Source organism: Bufo bufo, chromosome 9, assembly GCF_905171765.1.
Source record: "Bufo bufo chromosome 9, aBufBuf1.1, whole genome shotgun sequence".
Lineage (NCBI taxonomy): Eukaryota > Metazoa > Chordata > Amphibia > Anura > Bufonidae > Bufo > Bufo bufo.
The window spans coordinates 15,334,649-15,359,752 of record NC_053397.1 but is presented as its reverse complement, the minus strand read 5'-3'; the positions used below and the strand labels follow the sequence as shown (position 1 = coordinate 15,359,752).

General features: G+C 45.5%; 1 protein-coding gene across 1 annotated transcript in view; it reads right to left on the bottom strand.

Moving 5' to 3' along the window:
- Positions 1-25,104, bottom strand: part of EEFSEC (eukaryotic elongation factor, selenocysteine-tRNA specific) — a 135,203-nt gene that overhangs the window by 69,944 nt on the left and 40,155 nt on the right. The window contains exon 4 of the mRNA XM_040407403.1: positions 24,368-24,532. Within this exon, the coding sequence (XP_040263337.1) occupies positions 24,368-24,532 (165 nt within the window). The remainder of the gene's footprint in view (positions 1-24,367; positions 24,533-25,104) is intronic.

Here is a 25,104-nt window from a genome sequence, read left to right as displayed (position 1 = left end):
GTCAGACTTGCTGTTTTTTAAGTTTACCACGCTTCAAAAAAGAAATAAAAAAAAGTGTATCTACCCCAAAGTGGTCAGAATAGAAATGAAAACTTATTCGGCAAAATAAACACGTTAAAAAACAAACAAAAAATAAAAAACACGTCTGCTTTCTTCCAGAACCACATCGGTCCATGGGTTGTGCCTGGCATTTACTGCTCAACTCTTGAAGTGAACGAGGCTGAGCTGCAGTACCACACACCACCTGTGGACAGGTGTGGCGCTTTTTATATTTTTTTAAATAAAAACAAAAACATGTTTTTCTGATCCTGGACAACCCCTTTAATCACTCCAGCCGTACCTGGATATCAGAGCGTTCGTCTGATCAGTAAATCCTAGACAATTTTATTCAGCGCCAATAATCTTGGAGGTTCCCAGGGACCAATATGTTTGAAGACGAATCGTTACCACCTGGGACTGTACAGCCAAAGCAGGTAAAGCTGCCAATTCCGCCTCCACCTGGTTCACGCCGTCGCTGATCCCTGAGCAGCTAATTAATACGGCAGCCTCCGAGCATTTATCAGTGTGTGGCAGAACGCTGACGAGACAGACGGAAGAAATGGCGGAGGGAGGAGCGGCACCAGTTATTTAACGTCCCTGCCCGAAGCACAAAATAACTTGTCGTATAATGAGACACTTGATGGGCTGAGAATCGAGGGGGATTTAGACGCTGGGCGCAGTGGGCACCACAACGGACACAATCTGAACAGCGACATTTCATAAGGGCAGCAACCCAGAGGATCCAGCACCCGCCAGGACAGGCCCAAAATCACCTAAAGGCGAACTTAAAGAGCCCTAATAACGTGTAGGGTTGGGGCAGCAAAAAGGAACACGAAAAAAAATATCCCAGAACTTCCCTCCTTAAAGTTAGTGTGTAATCAGAAAATTACCTATTGTTTAAGGCCTCATGCACACGACCGTAGTTTTGGTCCGCATCAGAGCCGCAGTTTTGGCGGCTCGGACGCGGACCCATTCACTTCAATGGGGCCACAAAAGATGCGGACAGCACTCAGTGTGCTGTCCACATCCGTTGCTTCATTCCGTGGCTCCGCAAAAAAAATATAACATGTCCTATTCTTGTCCGTTTTGCGGACAAGAATAGGCATGTCGACAATGGGCCGCCCATTCCGTTCCGCAAATTGCGGCACGGTCGTGTGCATGAGGCCTAAATCATGTTTTTATGTTAATTATATATATATATATTTTTTAGAAATGTTAGTGAGTTTTTATATTTAAAAAGAAAATTGTTTATAAGGGCTCATGCACACAAACTTATTTTCTTTCCGTGTCCGTTAATTTTTTTTTGAAGACCGTATGCGGAACCATTTTTTAAATGGAAGGTACGTGTGTATTCCGTTTTCGGATGCCTGTTTCACGAAAAAAAATAGAACATGTCCTATTCTTGTCCGCATAACGGACAAGAATAGGACTGTTCTATTAGGGTCCGGCTGTTCGGTTCGGCAAAATGTGGAATGCACACGGTTGTCATCAGTGTTTTTTGCGGATCCGTGTTTTGCAGACCGCAAAATACATACGGTCATGTGCATGAGCCCTAATCCTGCAATTTTCTCACTGGACACTAGGTTTAATAATAGGTCATGATTTCCTGTTTTGCACAGGTAATTTTCCAGTGGCCATTATCATTATCAACACAGGTAGGATTACAATGACGAGTAACACCTCTGCATAGATAACGCCGGATCCACCACTCACAATAGGTGATATCACAGCTTATCAGCTCCCTCCTGACCTCTGCACCGGTCCCAGAGCCCAGAAAACTCTCCAATAGAAGTCAATGAGGTCACTCCTGTCTTTACATATTTTAGGCCTAGTGGCCACTGTGAAAACTGCAGAATTTTATAAAATTTAAAAAAAATATAAAGACAAAAATAAATATGCAACATAAAACATAAATGTCATTTAAATAAGAATTTTCGATGACACATTCCCTTTAATCTCTTCCTTTTATTTGATCTGATTTTAAAACACATAACAAAAACTGAAATATATATAAAGAAATCTTCTCTGTGCCTCCCAGGAGCTCCGCCATGTCCCCCTCCTCCACCTCTGACAACGGCTCCTTTCCCTGTCTGCAGTAAGACATAGTGAGCCCAGCACCTCGGCTCAGCCCCATCCGCTGTAAGGTCGCCTTCACACATGGCAGATTTTGTTGCAGAAACTTGTGCGACTGAAAATACCATAATTTCCACTCCTCTGACTGGGGCTTGCAGAAACTCGTACGAACAGAACGGATTTTCAGTCGCAGAAATTTCTGCGGCAAAATCTTAGGCGCACTAAGAAATCAGCAAGGGTTACCGGGTGCAAGAAATCTTTTGTATAAGGGCTCGTTCACACGAACGTGTGAAGGCCGTGCCCGTGCTGTGGACCGCAAATTGCGTCCGTGGGGCAGGCGCATGGGTATTGCAGACCCATTTACTTATATAGAGCAAGTTCTATCTTTTTGCGGTGCGGAAGCACGGAACGGAACCCCAGAAAGCACTCCGTAGTGTTCCGTTCCGCATCTCCGGATTTGCGGACCCATTGAAATGAATGGGTCCGCATCCGTGATGCGGAATGGCCACGGAACAGTGCCCATGTATTGCGGATCCGCAAATTCAGTCCACAATACGGAAACAGGCAGCACACGTTCGTGTGAACGAGCCCCTTCCGTTTTTTGCGTTCCGTATACAGACCGTATATGAAACGATTTATTTCAAATGAATACGCAAAAAAAACGGAAGGTACTCCGTATGACTTCCGTTCTGTTCAAAGATAGAACATGTCCTATTATTGTCCGCATAACCGATAAGGATAGTACTGTTCTATCAGGGGCCAGCTGTTCCGTTCCGCAAAAAACTGAATGCACACGGACGTCATCCGTATTTTTTTTTAGCGGATACGTTTTTTGAGAAACGCAAAATAATGAAAAAGCCATACTGTCATGTGCATGAGCCCTTAGGCATGCTCTCCGAGACATAAGGTCCGTGAGTGAGCCATATGTCCCGGAGCGGCATACATCGCGCGCACGGCTTCATTGGTTACTATGATGCTGTGCGTATCGTTACCGCCCGCGGGACTATTGTCCCGTATTCATAATATCATAAGAGTACAGGACATTAGTCCAGCGGGCGGCCCGATGCGCACAGTAACCTATGATGTTGTGCGCTCCCATGCGCACGATGTATGCCGCCGCGGGACATATGGCTGAGCGATCACGATCAGTCATTTCCTGTGTGTCGAGACAGGAGCAGGAAGTGGAGAGCAGCAGGGACCAGAGCAGCGCTGAAACGGCAGCAGTTGATTATGGATTATTTTATATAATTTTTAACCCCTCCTGGCTGCAACTAACTACTGATTAATAGTATATGGCCAACTTTAAGGTTTTGGTTGCAATCAACTTTAAAAATAGTATCTATCTTTTTGATAGGTGGGGTTCGGGGGTGCCAAGACCCCCACTAAGTGCTGTGCCCCACTGCTTCATCAACTCTGCTGTGTAGCATGAAGCCAGACAGGACCCCATGGGCTGCTCTACAGCCACCGCACCATGTGCATGGGGTCTTACAGAGACCATTTTTATTATTTTGCATGTGGTGGACCTGCTCTAGAGTGTATACAATGTGTATAGTCTCTATGTTATAGATGAAGGCCCATGATCAGAGCAGAGGTCAACACCATCGGTCGTCAATCAGTCTTCCCGACCAACCTGACCAATGCACCATCTGCGTCTCTCCTTGTGTTGGGATCCTGATCCTCCCACATTTCAAAAGCATGCTCGGGTCAACTGGGTTCCTATATTGGCTTCGTGTGTTGGACCCTAACACAGGGAAGAGGGTTAATTCCGCTGGTGGAGCGAGCACAGGACTGCTCCTCCCGTCCCATCACAAGGTCTGATGCTCTCCAAGGCTCTCGTTCCATGAGCAAGGGTCTCTTTTGAAGACCACGTAGAAGGGGGGAGACAATAAATCAGATCTGTGCTCCCCGCGCCGCTCGCTTCTCTCCGTCTAGTCTGCAATTTTTCTTGATGCTTTTCCCAAAGATCCCAGATGTGTTCAGAACTGATCAAAAAGAGCTGAAAAATATGAGCGAGCGCTACGCTTTTGTTCTGGGGCATTATAGCTGAACTAATTATTACTGTATGCTGCTTAATGAAATAGCGTGGTCACAGACTAACACAAATAAATAAACTACGGCTGGGGAAGGGGCATGGGATATAGAGGAAGGACTTGCCAGGGACTTAAAGGAACTCTGAACACAGAAGACAAAAAACAACAAATCTTTTCTCCCTTTATCTCCTCCTTTCCCTTAGTCCTAATATATATAGTAGTCATTTCAGTGTGTTCTAGGAGCTCAGCCACGTCCCCCCTCCTCTTCCTCACTATTATATGACTGGCTATCAACAGCAGGAGCCTCTCCCCTCTAACCTGTCTGCAAAAAGATCATTACATTTTATTTTATTTTTATGCAAAAAAATGAAAATCAGACATCATATAGTACATGACACCCCCTTACTAAACCAGCCTTGTATCTCACGCAGATCCGGTGATCTCCCTATTTATTCCTACAATGTCTTTGCTACATTTATTTAAAGCTGGCAGCTCAGGGGGGCGTGTCCTTTCTGCTGCAGCTCTCTCCCTGTAACTGCCACAGCTTCTAATGGCTGGCGGCAGTTGAAGATTGAAACTGAGCGTGTGCGACCAGCTCCGTGAGGCGGAAGGAGAAATAAGAAAAAGAACAGACAGCAGGTGGCGCTCTACAGATACATTTTGAAACATGTCGCTCCCATAATCGCCGGGGATCAGGTGACGAAATTGCTGATCGAATGCAGTCTCATTAATTTCTAGCACACGGATGTCATCTGCATCGATATTATTGGCCATTCGACAAATCGTAGAACATGACCCATTTCTATAACAAAATTGCAGCATGCGCATGGACGGGATTCGGTTTTGCAGATTTGTGGTTTTCAGACCCAAATATTTCTCTTGGCTATTATCAAACAGTATCAATTAATTTTTGCAAAAAGAAGTGTAATATATGAGGAAGACAGAAAGATCCGGCGTACGTCCTACCAACTCTTCTTGCCCATCAGGCCCGTCTGAAGACAGACATTTTGAAGTCAATGGGGAGGAAGGTATGAAAAAATGCACTGTGTGAACAGGATTCTTAATAGTCAGGCCCATAACCATCTTTTTTTCATCACAGGTTCTTAGAATTCCAGTGTGATAGACCTGGAACTATACAGGTTAAAAAAAAGCTGCAGCGAGCGCAGAAACATTGTGGCGGCATGCGGATAATCGCTTCCATACCCTTTCAATAAACACATCATTCCACCTTGTTATTGTCTTCGCTTTGCTGAAATTTTATGGACTAACATGCATTGACCTTGCACTTAACACCTTATTAAGGCTGGGGGGTCCTTTGTTGATCACAGCGTCGGGGATTAACCTGATTAAAGGGAGCTCTTGCGGAGTGGGGGTCTTGGCTGGGCTTCAGCTGTCTTGTAAAAGCCTCTCCGGCATCCTCTGCGCAGGCACACCGGGCTTTTATTGTGTTTGCAAACACGGAAAGACGCAGCGGTCCGCGCCGGCGGGGGAAGGATTTCCTAACGGTGACACGAACTGAAGCAGGGCCAGGACGCGGTGCCAGGGAAGAGATGGTGGTCCTGTGACGGAGGAGGAAAGTCCTGCAGGAAAGCAGAGCTATAACGGCGCACTCCTATAATACTGTGCGCAGATCCCGGAGATCTGTTAGTCGTGGAAGACGTAAAACCAACCGCGGGGGGAGTCGGGGGGGGTAGGTAGGAGGAGGAAAAGATGGAGGTATGCAGCCCAACTGCAAGAGTCTATCGTATTGCTCGATTGAAGCAAACCTTCAGCTGTGAGAAGTAAAAGCAAGCAGAGATACTGAAAATGGTGAGGAACCGAAACACAAAGTATATTGGAAAGTTATTAAGCTTTCTGTTTGCTGACTTAGGGCTCATGCACACGGCCCTTGGTCACCATTCCGTGCATTGGGGACCTCAAGTTGCGGTCCCCAATGCATCGGCAACATCCGCGTGGATTCCGCAGACGAATCCAGACCCATTCAACGACTTGAATGGCTCCATGATCTGTCCACACCGCAAAAAAAGTAGTGCATGCACCATTTTTCTGTGGTGCGGAGGCACTACGGAGTGCTGCCGTGGGGTTCCGTTATGAACCGCACTTTCCAGATTGCGGACCCATTCAAGTGAATGCAAAAACCCATATATTGCGGACCCGCTGTTTGCGGGCTGCAATCCAGGCCCATCCGGCACACGGTCGCGTGCATGAGCCCTTAGCCTGCTCTCAGCACCACCGCTGTCTGCTGGTTGTGTGTGGTATTGCATCCCAGTCCCATTCACTGTATTGGAGCTGAGCTGTAATTCCAGGCACAACCTATGGACAGTTGTGGAACAAAACATACAATGCAACAGCTCTCTGCAAACCAAATAAAGTACAAAAATGCATTATAATTGCTAAAGCTATGCTTATAAATTAGAGATGCTTGGCAAATACATTTGGTACAAAATTATTTGAGCCCGTCCGCCACACGTCAAGGCGTTCTCTGTAAGACGGGAACCTAACACTAAATTCTACCTGTTATGTGCCATGACGGCTACCATACAATTCAGGGAGTGTAGGTTCCACATGCATGCCGGGCCCATTTTAAAATTTATCATCTTTGGTGGCAAAACGGCCTCCATTATATCTAGGGAATGCAGGTACCAACATGCATGCCGAGCCCACTACACACCTCTCCTGGTGCCAAATGGCTTCCAGTGAGTGAGGGAGAGCAGGCCAAGCTTTATACTCACTAATTAAAATCAGCCGATGGGGCAGACGAGCTGGTCAGGAGTGCACGACTCAAGTGTCAGCCACACCTCCAGTACAAACTGCAAAGAAAGTCACTTGGGACGTGCTGACTGACCCCCTTTTTTTCTTTGCAGTTTGTACTGGAGGTGTGGCTGACACTTCAGTCGTGCACTCCTGACCAGCCTGTCTGCCACTTGGTACCTGCATTCCCTAGATATAATTGGTGGCCGTTTTGGCACCAAAGATGATAAATATTAAAGCAGGCCCAGCATGCATGTGGAACCTACACTCCCTGAATTGTACGATAGTTGTCATGGCACATAATAGGTAGAATTTAGTGTTAGGTTCCCGTCTTAGAGAGATCGCCTTGACGTGTGGCGGACGGGCTCAAATAATTTTGTACAAAATGTATTTGCCAAGCATCTCTAATTTATAAGCATAGCATTAGCAATTATAATGCATTTTTGTACTTTATTTGGTTTGCAGAGAGCTGTTGCATTGTATGTTTTGTTCTGTTGTGTTTTCAGCCATAGCAACGTGCACCTGCGCATTGGGATGTGCTGACTGACCCCCTTTTTTTCTTTGCAGTTTGTATGGACAGATGTGGCGCTGTTCCTGGAAAAAGGAGGCACACAACCGAATTTTCAAGTTAGATTTAGACCCATTCATTTCAAAGGGGCTGCAAAACATGCAGATAGCACCCTGGAAAAAATATAGAACCTGTCCTAAACTTGTTCCTTTTGTGGACAAGAATAGGGATATTTCTACAGGAGCCTGAAATAAAATGGTGGCATGCACACGGCCGGGATTCGTGTTTTGCAGACCAGACACGGTGTAAATGAGGCCTAATCCTGTAAACCCCCGGTGATTGCCGATGCAGAATGGCTTGCTGGGCACAGAGGTGGACAGTGTGCTCGGCGTCCATTCCGGGATGATTACAGGGAGGCGACGCCCGTCTCTCAACTCTTCTTCATTACCTGGCAGCAGGTACGTTCCAGCGCAAGAGAAGGACCAGAGCAAATTCACAAAAGCCCAAACCGGACTTCTCAGGTTACACCAGGAGCCGGCAGGACTGTGACAACCGCACGAGCAGAGCGGGCGACTGGTCCCAGGGAGGGTCGGTCAGGACCCCGCAGCCACCTATCAATATAAGAAAATATCTTGGAGGAAGCAAAAAAAAAAGTCCTCAGTTTCCCGATATTATAACTTGTACCGCCCCAGACAGGTCAACCCAATCTCATATCAAGCCATTCCCAAAATATGTCATCCGGATCAGATCGGGTTCCGTGTCTGCAGAGTACTGCGAAGATTTCAGGTGCAGCTTTTATGCCGCCATACGCATTGGCAGAACCCGACAATGGCTGACCATCTAATGTGTATGGCAGTGTCAGGGGAGAGAACAACGGTGTTTGCTGAATTTCAATATGCCTGAACATACGCTGCCGACAGAGGTGTCTGGCCTCCGCTTGCTCCGTACTGAGAATAGAGGCCGGGCATGCATGTGTATGGGTGAGGAACAGCTGTCAGCAGGACGATCGTTCAGTTGTCCCATGAAAAATATTCTAGTTTTCAAACCAGCTCCTGCATCTGAACACTTTTGTAATTGCATGTAATCAAAAACTAAGCATAGCTATTGAGTTATTCAATAAAATGTATCTGTATAGCGCCACCTGAATTTTGTTTTTTTCTTATTTCTTTGACCTGCTCACTGAGATGGCCGCACATGCTCAGTTTCATCCCTCAACTACCTCCTGAGTTGTGATAGGGAGAGCTGAGACACGCCCCCTGAGCTGTGATAGGGAGAGCCGAGACACGCCCCCTGAGCTACAGCAGAAAGGACACGCCCCCTTGAGCTGCCAGCTGGATGTAAACCTAGCAGAGCAATGAATGGGGAGATCTGGTACGGGGCTGGTTCTAGCTTTGTTAGAAAGAGACTGACATGTACTATATGATGTCTGACTTTCATTTTTTACATTACTCATGGGAGAACCCCTTTAAGGAAACGAGACATTGACTGTGATCATTATGGTGGAGCGATCCAGTGACCAAAATCCCTTAAAGGGGCTTTCCAGGATAAGTTATCAATAGCAAAATCACTGTGGGAGGGCACTCCTGCTGATTGGCTGTTTTTAGAGGCTTTGGTAAGCGCTGCAGCATTCTCACAGCGCCGTACATTGTATAGTGGCTGTGCTTGGTATTGCAGCTCAGTCCCATTCACTTGTATGGGATGAAGCTGCACCTAGGCCGTGTGACTGATGAACACGACTTTACTGGCCTAGGAAGAGGACGCAGCGATCACAAGGGTCGGACCCCCACCGATCAGATATCAATGACCTATCCTGATGATAGGCCACCTTTAACCTCATAACAGCCACATTAAAATTGGAAAAACCCTCCCAAAAATGTCACATTTTTACTGTAGATTTTTAAAGAGTGTCTGCAGTAAATCTTGTTGGTGCACAACTCAGGGGACGCAATTGCATTTTTAACCCCTTACTGAAAATTAATTTTAACCTTAAGGACCAATAATATTTCCCCCTTTGTGTTCCAGCAGTCATAGCTTTTTAATTTTTTCTTCTAAATTTTCTTTCTATTTTGCGGGATTAGTTGTGGGGGGGTTTTTAGGAACCAGTTTGGGGAATATATTGTGTATTAAATAAATTTTATTATTTTATTTTTAAGAAGAAAGCTAAAAACAGCAAGTTTAACATTGTTTTGTGGAATTTATTTACGGCGTTCACGGTGTGGTAAAAATAACATAACGATGATAACGCCGCATTTCTATATCTTTTTGTCTTTCTTCCTGCGGGCTGTCAGCTCTGCAGCTGCTCCCCTCCTCCTCCTCCTGCAGACTGAAGGGGAGGGCGGCTGCTTTAGCTGCTCATAGCTCTGGTTTGGTAGCAGCTAGAGACATGGGCATTGTGGTGTTTGAAAGCTGGTGGTTCAAGCTTTCAAACCATATAAGAATGACAGCAAAATCTTTAGTAAATGGGAAGATATCGCTGTTAGAAATTGGAATGCAGTTTATTAATCTGAAAGTATAAGCAGGTTTTACGGCGATTATTCCCGACTCCATCTCTTACAGTGATATCTCCCGTCTATCTTTGGCTAATGCTATCTGAAAGCCTACATGCTCCAGTTATCCAGGTTTATGAGACATGGGGAGATTCCAGATTCATTCACTACAGCGCCATACAACCTCTGAATTGTGCAAAGGGGTAACAGGACACCCACAAAATTCTATAGGCGCCCAGCCTCTAATGTCATGCCATGCTGCATACGAAGTCTTATTACGGAGCTATTCTCCAGCGTATGGCGCTGCAAACACTGCCCATGCAGCCCAGCCATGTGCATTAGGTCAATGTGACCTACATCAGAGCTGCAGAGATATAACTGTCCTGTGCGGTCACATTCTACGCTCCCGAGACCTCTCACTTTTTACCCTCTTTTTCTAGTGCATTTCGATACGGAAACTTTCACAGCACCTGATGTCGGTACAAACATCCCCTACGGACCGACATGAATCACGCAAAAAGCGGGGATCTTGTCATTGATTAACATACACCTAAGAAGAAAAAAAAAAAAATTAAGTGGTAAATTTAATTTCTCATTATTTCCCTCAGTATTTTCCTAGCAGTATAAACAGTATTGTGCTGGAGCAATAAAGCGTGAAGCACATGATTAATACGCCAAAGAGATTTTCCTCTCCCGGGCCCGTGTGTCATGGAGCTTGACAGGCACAATCGACAGTCAGGTCTTTGGCGCCATCTGCTGGATAACATAGAAATAGCATCACACAACCCACGCATCACAAGGCTTGGCCATAAAAGCGCTGATGCAGCGGCCGACACGAATTAGGCCTCATGCACACAACCGTTGTGCGTTTTGTGGTCTGCAAAACACGGATGCGTCCGTGTGCGTTCCGCAATTTGCGGAACGGCGTGGACAGCCATTAATATAACTGCCTAAACGGACAAGAATAGGACAGGTTATATTTTTTGGGCAGACCACGGAACGGAGCAACGGATGCAGAAAGCACACCGAGTGCTGTCCGCATCTTTTGCGGCCCCATTGAAGTGAATGGGTCCTCATCTAAGCCACAAATACTGCGGCCCGGATGCGGACCCGAACAACGGTCGTGTGCATGAGGCCTTATACCGATGGTCGGCTTGTCTGTGGTCGACATAATTATTGGTACAAAATTTACCGCATGTGTCAAGTGCAAATATAATCAAACTTGGAGGAACATCCAAGGAAAAACGTCAATGAATGCAGCTCTCGAGTCCATCAGTTTGGCCCGATGTCCAGCCAGATCCGGGAGGAGAGGTAGGTATAATATACACACACAACATACCCCGATGCATCCATATACAACCCACACATTATGTAGCTGCCTTCACCCCGGGTCATCAGCTCATCAGATCACACTTCTAGAGCCCCGTCCACTCTGCGGACATATCTGTTTTAGTAAGTACGGTACTTGCATTTCACGAGAAATTACAATTCTAAAGCACCTTTTCTTACAAATATGCGTTCCGCTGTTATCCCTCCTAGCAATATGAATGAACTGACCACTGGGCGTTAGCAGTAGGGGGCGTCTCTAAACAATAGGACTCTTTCTAATCCGTGCTGACGGTGTAAGGACACATCTCTGAGGAGGAGAATGGCAACACCAACTGTCAATTTATATATATGTTTCTAGCAGGAATAACTGAGGAATACTTTCACACTTGCGTTGTTGGAATCCGTCACCGGAACTGCCTGCCGGATCGGGCAATCTGTATGCAAACGGATACCATTGGTAGAAATGCATTGCAATACCGGATCCGTCTCTCTGGTTGTCCTCCGGAAAAAACACATCCGGTATTTATCTTTTTCACATGCGCAAACCCGGATCCATTTTTCCGAAACACTCGGGGCCGGATCCGGCATTAACGCACTTCAATTAGAAAATAATGCCTGATCCGGCATTCCGGAATTTTGGACGGAGAAAATACTGCAGCATGCTGCCATATTTTCTCCGTCCAAAAAACATACAGTGACTGAACTGATGCATCCTGAACGGATCGCTCTCCATTCAGAATGCATTAGGATAAAACTGATCAGTTTTTTTCCGGAATTGAGCCCCTAGGACGGAACTCAATGCCGGAAAAGTTTAACGCAAGTGTGAAAGTACCCTTACACCACTCGCCGCTTTGTAGTAGGGAGGAGCAGCCGCTCCCCATTTTCTCAGACGCTGGAATTAGGGGTGAGCAGAACTTCAGCCTTGAAATTGACTGAGGCAGGAGCAGGACTACTGGGGGTCTCACTACTACTCCCACCCTCTACCTCAGTGGGAAGAGGGAGAGGTTCATGGTGACGATGGTGGATGGGGCAGGGGATACACAAGCTGTTGTCTCCCCTGCCGCACCAAATGATACATGATCAGCACCCATCGAAGAGCCAGACCGGAGTTTATAATGAAAACCATTAACATTGCTCCAAAATAACCGGCCGCGCATATTAATGGCCCCGAATTAAACAATGCGCGTAGGGTCTTGTGGCTTTGAACGCTGAGGGCTGCGTTTTTTTGGCTTATTTAAAACAGCAGTGACCAAGTCAGAGTCCCTGGAAGTTCACATCCCATCAATACCACACGGGATGAAGAGAGCGAGCGTATGGTTTGCATTAGTGTTTGACTTTTTCGCCTCTGGCTCTCTTCCCCTATCCCCCCCCCCCCCCCCATCCCTTTAACTAAAGTCTCCTGGTTACCTTTCATCCTGTGCTCTTACAACCACCCAAATTCTTAGTCGTACTCTCCCTGGTCACAGAGCTTGTAGAACGCGTGACCTCCCTTGCAGTGTTAATGCAAAAACATGCTTACACGTAGACATGCAAGAGCTGGACCATGGGAGATGTGGACCACAGCTGCTGGGGACAGTATGAGGACATGGGCCAAGATATGGCCGCCACACTGAACCTTCCCCACATACTAAAGACGAGCAAAACCAGCCTACATGTCTAAAAAAGCTATATCCACCTAAATAATCCATATCCACATATAGAAAGAATCTCCTTATATAAAGTTGAGCCACATACATTATCCTTACTATACTCCAGAGCTGCGCTCACTATTCGGCTGGTGCAGTCACTGTGTACATACATTACTTATCCTGTACTGATCCTGAGTTACATCCTGTATTATACTCCAGAGCTGCACTCACTATTCTGCTGGTGCAGTCACTGTGTACATACATTACATTACTTATCCTGTACTGATCCTGAGTTACATCCTGTATTATACTCCAGAGCTGCACTCACTATTCTGCTGGTGCAGTCACTGTGTACATACATTACTTATCCTGTACTGATCCTGAGTTACATCCTGTATTATACTCCAGAGCTGCACTCACTGTTCTGTCACTAGTAACACACCGCACATATCCACAGGTATAATATAATATACATGTTATAATGAGGCAGGCTGAAAGGCAACACAAGGGTAAGGCGACCCCGTGAGCTGACAATCACTTTCTATAATAACAGATTATTGTATTCTCCTTAAGCAGCCGGACAACCTTTAACCTGAAAATTGTACAAGGGATTGTCTAGTGCCCGGGGGCACCATGGAGCTGTGAGGGCCACCTCTGTATAACCCCGCGCGCCTCCATATAACATCCCTCCACTTATTACAAATTGTTTAGGTTTCACTCACATTCTTCGGATATTGAGAAGAGTCGGTGGGTTCAACTAAAAAGGTTACAAGCGGCCCCTGTGGGAGTTCACAGTCGGCCGCGCTGGAACCGACACGGCGTCATAGGGTACAGTGGTGTGAGGGTCCCGGAAATAGATAGAAAGGGGGGACAGCTCCAGCAACGAGACCCCAAGGTGAAGGCCCAAACTGGTAAAGGTCAATGGAGTCAAGTGTCAGTGTGTCCTTATCCTGTACCCCGAGTGTCAGTGTCATTATCCTGTACCCCGAGTGTCAGTGTCATCATCCTGTCCCCCAAGTGTCAGTGTCATCATCCTGTCCCCCAAGTGTCAGTGTCATCATCCTGTCCCCCAAGTGTCAGTGTCATCATCCTGTCCCCCAAGTGTCAGTGTCATCATCCTGTCCCCCAAGTGTCAGTGTCATCATCCTGTCCCCCAAGTGTCAGTGTCATCATCCTGTACCCCGAGTGTCATTATCCAGTACCCCGAGTGTCATTATCCTGTACCCCGAGTGTCATTATCCTGTACCCCGAGTGTCATTATCCTGTACCCCGAGTGTCATTATCCTGTACCCCGAGTGTCATTATCCTGTACCCCGAGTGTCGTTATCCTGTCCCCCGAGTGTCGTTATCCTGTCCCCCGAGTGTCGTTATCCTGTCCCCCAAGTGTCAGTGTCATTATCCTGTACCCCCAGGTGTCAGTGTCATTATCCTGTCCCCCAGGTGTCAGTGTCATTATCCTGTCCCCCAGGTGTCAGTGTCATTATCCTGTCCCCCAGGTGTCAGTGTCCTTATCCTGTACCCCAGGTGTCAGTGTCCTTATCCTGTACCCCGAGTGTCAGTGTCCTTATCCTGTACCCCGAGTGTCAGTGTCCTTATCCTGTCCCCCAAGTGTCAGTGTCCTTATCCTGTCCCCCAAGTGTCAGTGTCCTTATCCTGTCCCCCAAGTGTCAGTGTCCTTATCCTGTCCCCCAAGTGTCAGTGTCCTTATCCTGTCCCCCAAGTGTCAGTGTCCTTATCCTGTCCCCCAAGTGTCAGTGTCCTTATCCTGTCCCCCAAGTGTCAGTGTCCTTATCCTGTCCCCCAAGTGTCAGTGTCCTTATCCTGTCCCCCAAGTGTCAGTGTCCTTATCCTGTCCCCCAAGTGTCAGTGTCCTTATCCTGTCCCCCAAGTGTCAGTGTCCTTATCCTGTCCCCCAAGTGTCAGTGTCCTTATCCTGTCCCCCAAGTGTCAGTGTCATTATCCTGTACCCCAAGTGTCAGTGTCCTTATCCTGTACCCCGAGTGTCAGTGTCATTATCCTGTATCCCAAGTGTCAGTGTCATTATCCTGTACCCCAAGTGTCAGTGTCCTTATCCTGTACCCCGAGTGTCAGTGTCCTTATCCTGTACCCCGAGTGTCAGTGTAATTATCCTGTATCCCAAGTGTCAGTGTCCTTATCCTGTCCCCCAAGTGTCAGTGTCATTATCCTGTCCCCCAAGTGTCAGTGTGTCCTTCATTGATCATAGAGCTCCCTAATGATGTTTATTTTCCTTCGGCACCCAAGTATCAGGACATCATTCCTCTTGCACCCCATATACCAGATACCTGGGATGGTACAAGGTAACCCCAATGTTCTTGCATTAACACTTTGTGTACAAATTAAACCCCCAAAATGTGAACCCATCAGCAAATAAACATCGTCCACTGTACCCTCTGAGCCGGGAGGAAAATAATTCAGTAGGATGATAAGTGAGAGAGGAAATACTTGACAGGGAACGGAGGCTCCGAGAAAGCGCAAAACGAGGACTGGCCACCGGCCGCCTTTGAAGTTGACTCCTTTGTGCTTTGTATAAGTTAATGGATCTTAAAATGCAACTAAAAACGGAGGCAGATGAATAAGGAAAATGAAGTTAGAGGACAGCGCGGCGATGACCGGCCCGGCAGCTGCTTCATGTCACCAGCGGACGCCGACTGTCAGTCTGCGGCTTCTCTGATGTGGACGGGGATTATTGTTTACATTTTTTGAAGAAAAATTATTAAATGAAATTAACTAACGACGTTCCAAAATTTCCCGGAATTTGATCCAAAATTCCTATAAAATTTTCAGGGGCCAGGGGAACGCTGCAGAAAATACAATATATAGCGATGTCATCGACGCACTGGGGCCGTTTATCTTGTCATCTTGCTGGCGTAGATTTAAGTCAGTCATTTTCTACACGTACAGGCGTAGAAAATGATAAATTAGATGGCCCGGCCAGCACGCCCCCTCGGAAAAGTGAGCAGGGAAAAGTCGCAGATTCAGCCGCAAATCCCCTTTGCGACCGAATCTGCGACAAAAGTACGCCAAAAAGTGGCGCGCTTCTCATCTTAAATGACCCCTTTTGTTATTGGTGTTCATCCTTGTATACTGCAAATTTTGATATACGACACGCCCAATTTCAGGTAAATTTTTGAAGGGGGGGATGGGATACTTTTTATGTATTTTTTTAGACTTAATTATTAGTTTTTATTTTTTGCACTATATTTTTCCCACATTGACAGACTGTAAAGCAGTCTCCCCGAGAAGTGGAAGTGTGCAGTCAGAATGGCGCAAATGTGTATGCACTGAACAAGAGACCCAGGAAGGCTGAAGGTTCCCAGAATGAAGAAGGCTTTATTTGGTGCAGAAACAGCTCGTTTCGGGGTTGGACTGAACCCTTCGTCAGGCAAGACTCTGGGAATCTTCATCCTTGTAGCACTGCATGCAGCCTTCTTTTCTTCACCCTCGACGAGGTTCGTGCACTGACAACGGGTACCATGGTCAGAGGGGCAGCGAGCAGCAGCAGGATACCCACTAAGGCTACTTGTACATCTGCGTTCCACATGGGTTCCGCAAAAACCCATCCGGTATATAATACAACCGTCTGCATCCGTTTAGAACGGATCCGGTTGTATTATATCCCAAATGAACAAGACGGATCCGTCACTAAATCCACTGCAAGCCAATGGGTGCCCAATCCATCTTGATCAGTATCCCATGACGCACTCAAAAAACGCTGCTTGGGAACGCAACGAAACGGAATGCATTCTGGCGCAGTCCGTTTCATTCAGTTCGGTTTTGTCCCCATTGCCAGTGAATGGGGACAAAACTGAAGCGTTTTCCTCCTCTTTTAAGATCTTATAAACGGATCTCAATAGCGGAAAGGGAAAGTGCAAGTGTGAAAGTAGCCCAAGTCTAAATGCACGCGTTCAGGATTTACGTGTGGACAATTTGCACTGAAATCCGCAGGTGTTCGCAGGGAAATCCGTGCAGTCAATCCGCATCAATTGGAGCGGAATTACACACGGATTTTACTCTCCCGATTGAAGCGAATGTAGAAAATCTGGTCAGGAAAAATAAAATCAATTGACATGCTGCGGAATTTAAAATCCGCACAGTTTGCGTGAGAATTTAAAATTCTCATAGAATACAATATATATGACCTATGGTGCGGATTTTCTGTGCAGAAGATCTGCACGCAATCCTGATCGTGCGCATTTGGCCTTAGTGTTCAAGGTCAGCCGGGCCGTTGTGCGCCGAGCGCGGTGGCAGTAGGCGAGTAGTCCTTTATCTGCAGGGCACCACCTCTACTGTCCGGTCCTACCCAGGCGCCTGTGCCCTCTCCTCCCTCCACAGATCTCCAGTACAAGAGACCCACTAGGCATTGTGAGTGGGGAAACTCCTGTGCATGCTCAGCCGCCTACAGTCCTGCGTGAAAAACGGATGAGGACAGAACAAGCTGCAATTTTCGATTTTTCCTGAACGAACGGATGGTCAGTGAAAACCAATGCTCATGAGCTTACACCTATTGAAAATTAATGGGTCAATGTTCAGTCCGGATGCAAAAACGGGCCATGTCCTGATGGAAACGGTGCAAGCCTGAGTAATTGATTGCAGAGGATGGCGTTCCTGCGCAGGGTGACCTCTTCACAAAAGAACTGCAACTGATTCTGAAGGTTTGGACAAGGGGCCACGAATGCAAACTTGGCACAGCGCCTTTAAATGAAAACAGTCCCATGAAAACACCTAAAATTATACAGTCTGGGAAAGGATAAGTGGCAGCAGTGTAGAAGAATCGGAGAGGGCAAAACACCATAAAAAACCCCACTTCACGTGAAATCGGCTCAATGCCACAACATCTCCAGATAAAGCCTGTGGTCTGATCTCCAGCATGGGACACAAAGGAGGGTGTGAGAAGGAGCTGCCTCCTCCGTATCCTCTCCCATAGACGGACAATCAATCTTTCAGTGCGCTCCTATCATTGGTGATTGTATCTGGCGGTATCGGCCTTTCATGTCCGGAGCGGTCACACAATGCCCCATTCTGTGCACAGCTTTATTTTAATTTCTGGAGAGCCCGGCCACAACCTCCCGCTTATTTGTGAATGGTTCGAGGGTCTAATCGTCCACATGACTTCATCCCTCAGACTAATCCCTAAAGTCGGGATGTAAAGTGGGGGGGGGGGGAAGCGACCATTATTCTAGCTAATGGATGCAATTAGCAGGTCATCCCGGCTTTTAACTCGTCATTCAGAGTTTGTTCCCAAGATCCTGGAAACTTCTAATTTTACTTGATCAATTGTTCTTCAAAGGAGGAAAACTCCCAGGATGTCAGAAGGGTCCCGAATCTTACACCAATTAGGACTTCGGGTCTGCTCAAAAAAGTGTACTGACGGACCACGCACCCAGGACGTACTGGACGCAATGAGCTGCAGCCAGGACAGGCACACCTGAGACCCAGCAATGGCGCACCCAAAAGACCACAGCAAAGACCGCCAGTTAATAAATGGCGCCAGGTCACTAATCTGGTGATTATTCTAGAACAGGATTTTTTCTCTTTCCTTCTAGAAGCTGTAATTAGTTTTATTGATTTCCTTGTAGGAAGATGCACATGAAAAGCTGGAAATTCCTGCAGCAGATTCCTCCTGTTCAAAGCAGCCTTAAAGCCGCCATATACAGGTCCCTGATCCAACCTGGGATTCAATATTATTTGGATTACGATTCAATCACACTGTACATGCAGGTATATCCCAGGAGGATTTCTCCAATATACTGAATAACACTGATGGATACAAATAGATAGATACGAGAATGATGGATAGATACAAGAACGATGGATAGATACAAGAACGATGGATAGATACAAGAACGATGGATAGATACAAGAACGATGGATAGATACAAGAACGATGGATAGATACAAGAACGATGGAGAGAGGGATAGATATGAGAATGATGGATAGATACAAGATGGATGGATGGATAGATACAAGATGGATGGATGGATGGATAGATAGATACTAGAGGGATAGATACGAGAATGAGGGATAGATAGATAATGTGTCAGCAGCAACCTGGGTAAGCTCCTCAGCAGTATCCTGAATAAAAGGATCCTCAGCTTCCTCACCCAGCACAACGTCCTCAGCAGAAGCCAAGCAGGCTTCATGCCAAGCCACCGCACCACGGACCACATCCGCACCCTGCAGAGCTTCATCAAGAGCCAAGTCCACAACGCAAAGTATGGAAAGATCGATGCCTGCTTTGTGGACGTTAAGAAGTCCTTTGACTCACCCAGGCCTATTCCTGAAACCTCTCGAAAGCGGAATAGGAGGAAAAACCTATAATATCATCAGAAGTTCCTACACTGAGAATAGATGCAGCGTGAAGGTGAATGAGAGGAGTACGTCTTATTTCCGGAAGAGCCGAGGAGTCAGACAGGGCTGCAGCCTCAGCCGAACCCTCTTCAACATCTACATCAATGAGCTGGTGGCGGCTCTGGAGTCCTCCTCAGCACTCTTTCACCCTCCATGACACCCAGGTGAAATTGCTACTTGATGCAGATGACCTCCTGCTACTGTCACCAACTGAGAAAGGTCTCCAAGATAACCTGAAAACTCTGGAGAAATTCAGCACCACGCGGGCACTGCCCATCAATCCAAAGAAAACCAACATCATGGTGTTCCAGAAGAGAAACCAGAAAGCAGCCAGGCGTCCTCCATTCCTGCTAAACAACTGTCCACTTTTTAAAAATGGCAGCTACATCTACCTGGGCCTAGAAATTAGGGAGTTTTAAGAAAGCCATAGAAACACTGAAAGACAAGGCATGCAAAACCTACTATGCCATCAGAAGGTATCTGTATCATCTCAAGGCACTGGTGACCATCTGACTTAAAATCTTTGATACTATCATCACCCCAATCCTCCTGCATGGCAGCAAAGTCTGGGGCCCAGACACATACCAGACTGGTCAAAGTGGGACTCTGGGCCAACAGAAATATTCCACCTAGAATTCTACAAACACCTTCTCCAGGTCCTTTGGATCACCTCTAACATCGCCTGTAAAGCAGAGCTGGGCAGATTCCCACTTCACCTTGCTGTCCAGAAGAGAGTACTATCATTCAGAGCCCATCTGCATAGCAGTAGTCCCAGCTCCTACCATAACAAAGCCATGCTGCAACAAGAATCCCCCCAGCACCCCGCAAAAAGTTACCCAAACCTAGTCTGCCCAAGCCACCAACCAATACAGCCTGACAGGGGGGAAATCCAGAGGACAATGCACAAGAGAAAAGAGGAGTATACCAGCGTCTGGAGGAACGACATAAGAACATCAGAGAAGGTGATAATCTACCAAAGCGTGCAAAGGGAGTACAAACTGCCCCATATCTGGAGAAACTCCCCAACCCCAGAGACTGACAGATCCTGAGCCGGTACAGACTGAGTGCCTACAGCCTGCTCATCAAATCCGGACGGCACCAACAGAGGTACATGTCCAGAGAGAGCAGACTGTGCCAGCAGTGCGACCAGGAGGCCGTGGAGGATGAGACCCACTTCCTGCTGCGGTACCCACAATACTCGGCAGAAAGGGACACTCACTTCAGGAGACTGTCTGATCTCTGCCCAGACTTCACCTCTATGGAGGAGGAAGAGATACTCTCCATACTGCTGGGGGAAGAGGAGAACACAGCGGCCATAGCAGTACAATGTGTCAGTGCCTGCCAAAGACCGAGAGGAGCCCGATATATCACGGACTCCAATACCCCCACCATGGATGTATCCCTATCCCCCCAAACCTACCCAATTATTTCCAGTTTGCTTTGGTAATGCTAACATGTATTTAGTCCTGCCAATAAAGCTGATTTGAATTTGATAGATACAAGATAGATACAGTGCCTTGTAAAAGTATTCACCCCCCTTGACTTTTTTCGTGTTTTGGTGCCTCACAACCTGGAATTAACGTGGATTGTTTGAGGATTTGCATCATTTAATTTACAGAACATGCCGACAACTATGAAGATGTTTGTTTTTTTTATTGTGAAGCAAACAACAAATAGGACAAAATAACAGAAAGAGTCAATGTGCAGAACTATTCACCCCCCTAAAGTCAATACTTTGTAGATCCACCTTTTGCGGCAATCACAGCTCCAAGTCTCTTTGGATAAGTCTCTATGAGCAGTTGCCACATCTTACCACTGGGATTTTTGCCCATTCCTCCTTGCAGAACGGCTCCAGCTCTTTCAGGTTGGATGTTTGCGCTTGTGAACAGCAATCTTCAAGTCTGACCACAGATCTTCTATTGGATTGAGATCTGGGCTGTGACTCGGCCATTCCAACACATTTACATGTTCACCCTTAAACCACCCAAGTGTTGCTTTAGCCGTGTGTTTGGGGTCATTGTCCTGCTGGAAGGAGAACCTCCGTCCTAGCCTCAGATCACACACAGAGTGGGACAGGTTTTGCTCAAGAATATCCCTGTATTCAGCACCATCCATCTTTCCCTCAATTCTGACCAGTTTCCCAGTCCCAACCCCCCAGCAGGATGCCTCCACCACCATGTCTCACTGTGGGTGATGTGATGTGTTGGGTTTGCGCCAGACATTGCGTTTTCTTTGATGGCTGAAAAGTTCAATTTTAGTCTCCTCAGACCGGAGCCCCTTCCTCCATACATTTTGGGAGTCTCCCACATGCCTTTTCGCAAACTCACAACTTGCCTTTTTGTTTTTTGCTGAAAGTAACTGCTTTCTTCTGACCGCTCTGCCATAAAGCCCAACTCTATGGAGCGTACGGCTTATTGTCATCCCATGTACAGTCTCTGCTGTGGAACTCTGCAGCTCCTCGAGCGTTACCTTAGGTCTCTGTGCTGCCTCTCAGATTAATGCCCTCCTTGCCCGGTCCGTGAGTTTTGCTGGGCGGCCGTCTCTTGGCAGGTTTGCTGCTGTGCCATGTTCTTTCCATCTGGTTATGATAGATTTGATGGTGCTCCTGGGGATCATCAAAGATTTGGATATTTTTTTTTTATAACCTAACCCCGACTTGTACTTCTCAACAACATTGTCCCTTACTTGTTTGGAGAGTTCCCTGGTCTTCATGGCAGTGTTTGGTCAGTGATGCCTCTTGCTTAGGTGTTGCAGCCTCTGGGGCCTTTCAAAAAAGGTGTGTATATGTAATGGCAGATCATGTGACACTTAGATTGCACACAGGTGACATCATTTCACTTATTATGTGACTTCTGAAGGTAATTGGTTGCACCAGAGCTTTTTATGGGCTTCCTAACAAAGGGGGTGAATACATACGCACATGCCAATTTTATTTTTTTCTATTTCTAAACAAAAGTTTTATTTATACATTTTTCTTATTTCACTTCACCAACTTAGACTATCGTGTTCTGATCCATCACATAAAATTCAGATTAACAAAACATTGAACGAAAGCAGTTACATTACAGTAACAAAATACGGAAAAAAAAAGTCAAGGGGGGGTGAATACTTTTGCAAGGCACTGTAGATATGAGAAAGATAGATATTGGCGGTTTTTCACATGGTTTTCTCCATGCAAAATATGTGCAAAAAAAACCTTTAAAAAAACTGAGTGAAAAAAGAAGCAGCATGCTCTATCTTGGATAGGAATCTGCGCTTACTCTCCCATTGAAATAAATGGGAAGTTAAAAAAGAATGCTCCAAAAACAGGATCAAAACCGCTGAAAAAATAAGCGCGGATTCTGTGCTGGTGGTGCACGGACATCGTGAACGCTGGGCAACTGGAAAGAGGTGACCACAGAGGGGTCTGGCTGCACGGGGTCGGTACAGTCCTGTCTGTACATAGGCTTCTCTCCCATCAGTATATAGCACAGTAGGTGGCGGTCCGGGGCCGGGGGGCTATGGAGTGACCCTGCGTTACACAGGTTCAGCCGGTCACTGGTGTCACAATCTATTAGTGGATCTTGAGAACGGCAGAGACACTTTCCGCAGTGAAGTCGCTGATTTGTTTTCCTTGTAGAAATGGTTTCTTTTTTTAAGTGCGGCGTCCCAGTCCCCTGTGGACATCGCCTGTCAGTCACGGCCTGGGGTATGCGCTAAATCCTGGGGTCAGATGGGAGGCTCAGGGCTAAGAGACCTCCCGAAATGTGCAAACCTCATTGTATGATCTCCCTCAATATCTGCAGTCACGTCATAGATCAACTAGACTTATTAGTGACCACAGCAGCCTGATAGCACACAGTGAATGGAAACTTTTTTTATTTGAAAATTTGCACTAAAAAGATTGTAATTCTAATATTTATTTTTAATTTTTTGTAAAAATCCCATATACTGGTAATTCCATAATAACATACCATATACCATCACACCTAAATCAATACCAAACAAATTCTAATAATAAAAAAAACATTATATAATATTAAAATATACAATAAATATGTAGAATATAATATAATATAATATAATGTTTGACTTATGTTTACACAGATTACCAGTAAATAAAGCTTTAATAGCCCCCACACTAATGAATTATATGCCACATACATAGCACCATACGGCAAGGCTTGCTAACTTTTTAAAAACTTCTATGTTTCTATGTATTTATTAAATATTTGTTTTCATTATGATTTTACTATGATTTTTTTTCTTTTTTCCTCTTTTAGGTCACATGCACACAGTGTATATTATGCGCAGATTTTCAGCACAGCAGCAGAGTAGACTAGAATCTAGGCGGATACCCTTTACATGGCTTTTATACATGTAAGTGCATTTAAAAAAAAAAAATAAGTAAAAAATGTAATAACCATAAAAATATGTTTTTGATATGAATTTAAAAAAAAAAAAAAAAAAAAGAGAAGTTATAGAAAAATATTACCGTAATTTAAATAAATAAAATTACATTCATTTGTAAGCAATTAAAATAATTGTTTGCTCTTTGATAAAAATAAAAAAAAGAAACTTATAAAAAAATTATATATCGGTATTATTTTGTGGCCCTATGCAAGAAAAGACAGAATCTTAATTTTCTACATGCGGCTGCGAAATAATAGCAATAGCATTTTTATTCCGTTAGACGCATTTATTTGCTCAATTTTGTTAAGGGTTTTGTGCCAAATTTATCAAACTGTTACGCGTCCTGTTAAAATTGGGGCAATTTGAGACTGGGGAATTAACCATTTTTTGTAATTTTGTGAAAAAAATTAATAAAAAAAACTTTCATTTTGTCACAATTCATAAACGTGCACACGCTATGCTCATTCAAACTATTAAAATCAAAACGGGCATAAAAACCTGGCGCGGGTGAGTAATAAATGTCGTGCACATGAAAATAGGCAAAAACATATTTTAAATTGTGCCAAAAAAGCAGCGCTAATAGGATAATCAATGTGCCCCATCATGGAAGATCAGAACGATTCGATTAAACTTTTTGTAAATGACTATTTATTGCAATGTCTTTAAAACGCCACCAATGGTATACTTTGTATCAGCATGTGATCTGCATATAACCGTACAGCCGGAGCAATGCTGCCCACTAGTGGCGGATGATTCCTTACCTTTAAAGCTGGGATCTCCACGTTGTCATTGAGACTGACGGATCCAGAGAGGACGGTGCCTGTCATCACCGTGCCCTGACCCTTGATGGAGAAACAGTGGTCAACAGCCATGAGGAAAGGCCCCGAGGGATCCCTACGAGGCAAGTAGGCCTGAGACTTCAAGAGCTGGACGTCGACAGGGAAGGGGGGGGAGGGGGTAGAAAAAAGAAGAAAAAAGAAAAACACAAAAGGTTCATTGAAAGAGCAGTAAATACAGTGTCGCCAGGAGCAGTAGGCAATCGTCTTGGCAAGACTATGCGTAGGAATTCCAGTACGACTACTGCTCCTAACATAATGTTCAATAATTACTAGATGTTTTATTTCATTTGTCCTAATTGACACACAAGGTCCTTCAATGTTGCAAAAATGTTTCATTTTATTTATTTATTTACACACATATATATATATATATATATATATATATATATATATATATATATATATATATATATATATTTTATAGTTGCCATATTTTATTTTGGGGTCTGTGAGGCTCAAACTATTTCCGTGGTGATGAAAAATTCATTAATAATGTAGCTGCGTCTCTATTTTGTGGTCCAAAGCAACGCAGTTCCAAAAAGTTGTCCCCCGATATAACAAGTCAGACACTGAGAAGGCCGGGATCATGGGAGCTCATTCACATGTCGCTGTTTAGTTAGGGTATGTTCACATGTTGGATTCTGGCCATATCAAAATCG